This window comes from Montipora foliosa, chromosome 8, assembly GCF_036669935.1.
Source record: "Montipora foliosa isolate CH-2021 chromosome 8, ASM3666993v2, whole genome shotgun sequence".
NCBI classification, from domain to species: domain Eukaryota; kingdom Metazoa; phylum Cnidaria; class Anthozoa; order Scleractinia; family Acroporidae; genus Montipora; species Montipora foliosa.
In genome coordinates this window covers 18,386,169-18,393,668 of record NC_090876.1, presented here as the reverse complement: position 1 = coordinate 18,393,668, position 7,500 = coordinate 18,386,169, and the positions used below count along the sequence as shown (strand labels likewise).

At 39.2% G+C, this 7,500-nt stretch overlaps 1 protein-coding gene across 3 annotated transcripts in view; it reads left to right on the top strand.

The window, feature by feature from the left end:
• Window positions 1-7,500, top strand: part of LOC138013291 (amyloid beta A4 precursor protein-binding family B member 1-interacting protein-like) — a 32,873-nt gene that overhangs the window by 16,846 nt on the left and 8,527 nt on the right. For all 3 annotated transcript variants that reach the window (XM_068860327.1, XM_068860328.1, XM_068860329.1), the window contains 4 exons: window positions 1-202; window positions 2,044-2,165; window positions 3,058-3,132; window positions 4,576-4,716. The exon at window positions 1-202 is cut by the window's left edge and continues 39 nt beyond it. In XM_068860327.1, the coding sequence (XP_068716428.1) occupies window positions 1-202; window positions 2,044-2,165; window positions 3,058-3,132; window positions 4,576-4,716 (540 nt within the window). The remainder of the gene's footprint in view (window positions 203-2,043; window positions 2,166-3,057; window positions 3,133-4,575; window positions 4,717-7,500) is intronic.

Here is a 7,500-nt window from a genome sequence, read left to right as displayed (position 1 = left end):
ATTGCTTTGGAGAAACTCCGAGCCGCAAGGGTGAAGAAGTTGGTCGTCAAAGTGTACAATGATGAGGATCCAACTTCAAAAACAGTGGCCATTGATCAAACATGGACTGCTTGGGAAGTCTGCAAGAAGATGATGCGTAAAAACGATACTGAGCCAGATCCAAACTGGGTACTCATCGAAAGAATTCCACAGCTTAGTTTAGGTAAGTTTTTTTTCTATGACAATTGTTTGTTTCGTAAAATTTAGATGTATGCTTTAAAAGGCAACTGCAATTGGAGAGAGACACTGAGTGTGAGGTGATGATGTAGCGGTCCAATTTGCTTATTTTTTTTTTTTGCAAGATCGAGCAATTTGAAATCACTTTAATGAAAGATTTTGGCTCGAGCAAACAAGTAGGCTCAAGTTTTCAGTAATATTCGGTAGCCTTTGCTATATAACTACAATTTTTCCGGTTGATCAAGTTTCGAACGTTTCTTGCGTAATTCGGTAAAAAACACTTACAATAAATGGTATGCAGCGAAAACAAGCACGGTGACCTCATCTTTCTACTGCATTTTTTAATGCCCTGGGCATAAATTTCAATTGTGCCAAGTTTGACAGAAATCTGGATGGTACGTCATTTTCAAAGGAAATACCTTAAACAATGGGAAATCTGATCAACGACGTCCCTTTTCTAAATGTTTTCACAATTTATTCAGCTCGTTCATCTTCTGTTAAGTGCTCAAACTAGCAGTGACGTTCAACGTTAGGCGTTGTGTCCTCGCGTTTTTCATAGAAAATATTTTTTTCATAGACATTTGGAGAAAACAAGAAACGAAAGTCTAAACCGCTAGCACTGAGCCATTGTATTGCTCCTAAAAAGTAATTTGTGTTAGTGGAAACCCCGTTGATGTCCTCTCTCGCAACATTGATGTCCTCTCTCGCAACTATGTCCTCTCTCGCAACTATTATTAAAATAGTTTCTGAATTAGTTCCTGCCGCACTCCTTCGCAGCCCTTATTTTTGTTTAATATTGTGATGTCGAGGTGGCCTCTCCTATAAGCCTGGTGGTTTCCTGAGGTCTCCTCGCCTAACAACCTGCTGTATGCTTTTTTAAAATATGTTATACACATAAAGGCAAATAAATGATGATGATGCTTGCGGGGCCCAGTCGGTAAACTATCGAACCCTTTGGCATGCAAGGTAAAACAGATGACAGTTGGCAATTGCTAAGGTTCGGGCCAATAAAATACTCCGCAGTGATCGACCATCGTGCAAAGTTTGACCGCAGCTTTAAAATCCCGCCAAGTTATCTTTAGGCGTGCCAGTGAGCGTGTGATTGTTTGAGTACATGCGCAGTGCCATGTTTTAGGAGTGACCCTAAATCCGTCTAATGTTCGAATTCAGAGCGCACAGCCAGGGGATGCCGAATTCGCTGAAGTGCTTTTTTGTCGTCAATTTCGTGTGTGGGCTGGGTGAGTGTGTGAAATTAAATATGGATTTATAATTATGTTGCCGTCAAATTTCACTTCACAGAGCTGGCATAATGTTGCTGTGATTTTCATGATTCTGAATCAAGGGCCAACGGCCAAACTGCGTTTTGGCTTCCATCAATCAAACTTCCGATGCTAAGCGGAGACGAATGCCGAAATCAATTGTTGATGGGTGATATAACCTACCAATCAGCATCTTTGGTTCCCACGGTATATTCATACATTCGAACTCGACACCGATGGAAAGCGATGGAATCTGTACGAATCTTTTTACTGAAGAACCTCGAAAAAGATATCGCAAAAAACTCCAATTCACTTTCCGGAGGCGGAGTTGATCTTCCTGGCTATATATGTTAGGAAACCAAAACGCAGTTTGGCGCCTTAGTGCTGAAGGTGTGATTCCGTAGAATTATGAAAATCGCATTAAGTAGACTTCTACGCCAACTGGTCGTGGTGGCCTTCTTATTGTCAATTGTCGGTTGTTTGACTCCCATGTTTTGATCTGATGTACGAAAGATACTGCTGGTCATAACTGCTGTTGTAACGTAGAATGTTTGATACGTTTTCTCAGAACGTCTCCTTGAAGACCACGAGTCAGTGGTGGATGTAGTTTCCAGCTGGCCTTGGGATTCTGAAAACAAACTTGTCCTTAATAACAGACGAGAGAAATATGCCCTCTTCAGAAACCCGCAGGTAAATATTGAAAGTGTAATATTTAACATTAGTATCACTCAACTAGTGGACTAATGCAAATGCTGAATTTTGATTGGCTACGCTACTAGAGGACTATTAGTTAGTAATAGTCCTCGAGTAGCGAAAAGCGTGACGCTTTCTTTCGTATTATTCCCAAATAAATATATTTTCAACTTGCATTTGCTAACTTTATTATTGCCTTTTCTGTCCGACTAGTTGAGTGATACTAAAACAATTAGACCCTTCGCCCTCAAGGGCCACGGGTGAATAGCCCATGAGGCGTAGCCCGCAAGGGCTACGGGTCTAATTGTTAATTATTATTACGCCATTTTACCATATGTGGTCAAGAGAACGCGCAAATATGAGACGGTACACTAGTGTCCCGGTTTGACCGATTTAGAACAAAGCAAATACGGGCAGAAATCAGTTGTTTTCAACACGATGCAAAGCCTGAGAATTTAGCTTGTCATCGCTTATCACTCGTCATTTCATTTATCCAATCAAATAAAGGACATTTGGCTGGCTTTTGTGCTGTTTACATCGTTCGCACGCGCCCTGAGGGACAGATAATGCTGTTTTTCTTATAAACACTCTTACCAAGTAAAATTAAAGCAAAATAACACCATTTTTGTAGTGGAATGATAAATCGCAGTTATTCGATGGTTTAACATATTGTACTCACGGACATTTTTAGTAGAGTACGCCAAAAATAGCGTTTGCAAGCCGTTTGAGTCCTCTAGAGTTAATCATTTTTTGAATGGATGCCTCCAGATCCAAGCTCGTTTTTAAGCACCTTCAACTCGAAAACACGCTCCTCCGTCACTGACTAATGTGCACAAAGAACAACATGACCGCCTTTGAGTGTTCCTTATGTCGAGTTTTCTCGTTTCAGAACTTTCTACTTAGCAGTGATACGTCAATAGGTGCCGCGGAGTTGGCTGAAAAAAGCAAAGCCGTCCTACTGCAGGTAAATGCATGATAACGAGCTTACAAATAGTGTCCTTTTTAAGTCTGAACATTTGCTACCTGTTTAAGTAAGTGCTGTGGTTAGTGCCATGTTTAGGTTGGGGTAGGGCAGTTTTCAAATTACTGTCGAAAGTAATTATGCGATTGCAATTGCTACGCTTAGAGATTGGTTTAAAAATCTCGCGCCAGTTTATCAACCAATGAAAAAGAAAACTGACACCATTCGACTTGCACGCGTGATTTTTTTCCCGCGCTTTGAGTAAGTCACGTGGAATTGTACGAATTTGGATTGGTTCATTGCGCTGTTTGCGCCTGCTGTGATTGGTCGAAGTAATTACCTTGGTATTTGTTTTACGACACTCAATTGAAAACCGCTCTAAATGCAGCTGTTTCTCTTTGCTTGAGGACAGGAGTGTATGCAGCTGCTTGTCTCGCGAGGGAAACCATACAAATACTCCTCACCTTTTCACGTGTGCTTTTCCAGACTACTTCAAAACTTTTGGGAAGGGACTTAAAGCAGACTTCTTGTAATGCAATTTAGAGTCACGTAAAGTTAGCCACAGTGGTCGATATTATCGATATGCTTTTCTAGAGTAAATCATGCTGTTGCAGTCACCGCTAGCAACCTTGTATTTATATTAGAGGAGCTATTAGCAAAAAGAACTGTAAAAGGAGAATTTAGTGAGCTGACGGCCGCTTCGACCTTTAGCCCATCGTCAGAGCCCATCGTCAGAGCATAATAGTAAGAGTGGTGTTGTAAGGGTTTTGTACGTCGCTCAATGCAGAAACGCTATTGGTCGGAACAAAGTCAGGGCTCGAAATAATTTCCGGAGAGTCTCCGGACACGATGACCGGCCAAATTCATTTTAGCTCGATCACGTACCGTTTCTGGCCTGTCAAATTATATATTAAAAATAAATAACTCTTAAACCAGGGGCCCATGAACCAAAACTGGCGTTATATTTTTCCAAAAAAAGTTGTTGCTTAGAGCTTATAGCACTTTAAAACACTCATTGTCAACAACGGTTCTTGTTGCATTTCATCCAGGATTTCAGATCAAAGTTCCGCAAATGACAGTACACAGCGACTTGCTACAACTGAAACAACTGAACAGCATGGAAATTTTAATTTATTTCATTTTCAAAACGATCAAATGAGACCGGTCAATATGACCGACAAGACGAAAGGTTGACCGGTCAACTCCCAAATCAGTTCGGACACTGTCCGTTGACCGGCCGTTATTTCGAGCCCTGAAAGTAACGATAAAGAGTAAATTAGTGGAAGCCAATCGATTCCGTGAGAAAGAAATAAAATGGCCCATTCACATTTTCGACCAAATTCATGATGTTCACGGAAATTCTCCCCTTTCGTCCCCTCCAGAAAATCCGAGTTTGATGTCTTACCGTTGAATGATCTACGTGTGGTTCTTCTCTTGTGTTGACAGGAGTTTTTTCAAAAAGATGCCATGAGGCTACCAGAACTGGATGGTGTGTTGTACCTGAAGGAAGGGAAAAAATCTTGGAAGAAACATTACTTCGTTCTAAGAGCCTCTGGCATTTATTACACACCGAAGGGAAAAGCAAAGGTGAGATGAGCTCTAGAAGTGTAAACTGATTATTGAAAGCGTTTGTTGCACTTGCAATTAGACACGAAGATGATCTGTAAAAGGACTTCGTGCGCCCTCTGCTAATGTTCGAATTCGTTTTAAGCATGGCTGAAAATCTAATATTTTTTCGCCTGCGTCACCGGTATTGGTGGTGATAACTTAAACCCGTTCGTTTTTGATGATGTTCGATCTCAGATCAAGACTTGTGTCATTTTTTCTTGTTAGCGAGAATCAAGTGTAAATACTCCGCCGCATGTCGAATTTTAATCAGCGTCTTGCTTATATCTGTGCTTTTGTAAGAAAATCTTCTCTCACTTCCCCTGAAGAAGGTCCGCGATTGCGACCGAAACGTCGGGAACGTTTTTATTGTAAATAATTTCTGAAACGCTTTTAACCACCAGTGTAACTTTATAAATATTTTTTTAAATGTACCCACCCTGGTGACAAACCCAGTTTTAATACAACCATGCCACTAATGCGGCTTCACTGGCGAAAAATGTCTGATTGGTCGAGGCCTTGTCATGTGACTTCAGTACCTCAAATCAAACATGGCTGCCATTCGATGTTTGTTAGATCAATTTTATTTGATCTCCGTCGACAAAAAAAGACCCTTTTTCAGGCCAGTAAAACGGACGAATGTTGACTGCATAGTGCGTTTCTATGCCAGCGAGATTCTCTTTTAAGACAACAGGGCTACAAGGGAAATTTCTTTAAAAATTTCAAGGTCAACGCGAGTCTCCGTTGCTAGTGTTCGAGTGGAAATTCGTTTGTGGAGCTTACCAGCTAATGGATTACCATCTTGATTTCAATTCATGCGTTTATCTTTTAAAAGTGGAACAAAAAATATACCACTAAATTTCCAAATGGTTTCTCTTCCAACTAAATAGTTACACACTGTTTCCGCGGGGTCCCGCATCTAACAGAAAATGTTAAGATTTTCGCTTTTTTTTTCAAAATTAAGTTGTTAAAATTGCCATTCAAGTGGTCCATAGCGGAAAATTTATTAAGACCGAGGGGAAAATTAAGAAATGTATTTCAGTCGTTCAAAAATAAATTTTAAAGTGAATTTAGCAGTAATAATAACCATGTCATAGCACCTCATACTGGGTACACTAGAAGGAAACCTTTTAGTTGCAATTATATTTTGTTATAGTTGTTCCAAGCAAAATGCCAATTGTTTGGTTTCCTCCAAATTATAGAAATAAACATATATTAGGTTAACTCTGAATAGCCAAAACAACAATATTTGATTCAGAAGTCCAGCTTACTAGCAGGGAGAATTTTACTGTAATAAAATATTACTACACGGCTAATAATACGCTTTTACCACATTGTAGTGGGTTAATGTGACAACAAAAATACTTAATCAGGAATTGATTTTATCTTCCAGCAATAAAACAGCAGGAGGATATAAAATTAGGTATTTTCAAACTTTAGAAAAGTTGTTGAAGGTGATTCAGTGCCACCCTCCAAAACTTTTCACAAATTTCACGCTGGCCTACTAAGTACTTCCAGTACAACAAATTATCTAACCTCTCTTTGTGGACTTTTAATCCCCTTGCATTAGATTTAACTTTTAGAAAAACCATAACTTCATATTTCCGTAATAATCGTTCAAAGACATTGAGCAAAAGCATACAAAGCTACATTTGAAAGGGACATAATCCCATGTTGCAGTTTTCTGGATAAGACTTCACAGAAATAACTCCTGTTACCTTTCCATATGTAAAGAGGTCCCATGATTTATGAGTCAATTAGTCAATGAGTCATGAGTCAATGAGACTCACAGTCAATATAGCAATAATTTATTGATCAAGCCTAAGCCCTCCTTTCAGTGATTAGGCCTAAGCACTCTCTGAAATTTTAGCTTTCATTTTATGGGTTAGGGTAACTGCACTAACTCATTGACTCATGACTCATAAATACTTAAAACTCATATGTAAAAAATATTTCAACATTGGATGCAATGAATTTTTAGCAATTGCTGTAAATAATAGTAAGCATTCCTACCATTTCAAAGGATGAATAAATTAAAGTTTAATGCAGTAAGGGTAAGAAGTAAAAAAAAGTGGTCCAATTTATTGAAGCTGTAATCAATTTCCATCCTTGCTTTAGTCCCTGGATAGGGTAAGCAATGGTGGTGAAGTGTACAAACTACCCCAAGGGGGTACTGCTCATGATACTGAGACCAAACAGCTGGCAGAGTTGCCGCAGTACATTTAAGGGCAAACTGCATCCTCATGTTTGGATTCTCATTGATTTAATGACTTTAATGATATTATGCAAATTTGTTCTACAAAAATACTCAAATACCATAAAGGTATTTTTAACCTAACTTTTTTGCAAAGTTTACTCCTTGAGCCACCAGCTTCAACTTTGATACTTTGTTCTAAAAGCCAAAGCCATTGTATAGCAATGGTGGAGGTGATGATTAGTCACTTTGTATTGGTTCAATTGAAGAAAGAAAGTCAAAGTAATGATTGCACTTTAACCCTTTCACCCCTAAACCGGCCATACTTGGTATTTTACTCTGTCTAAAGCCAGAGTATTTTGCTCTGTTTAACACCAGACGATTTTACCCGTCAATGGGGAACCCCATGGAGTCAACGGTCGTACAGTACTTCTCAACATAAAGAAAATGAATTATGTGGACTTGAACATTCCCAAAAAGAAATGTCGTATATTCCAAATATGGTTGCGTAAACTCTTCAAGATTTACCTGCTTCAGGAACTTCAAATCAATGAATATTTTGAATATTTTTC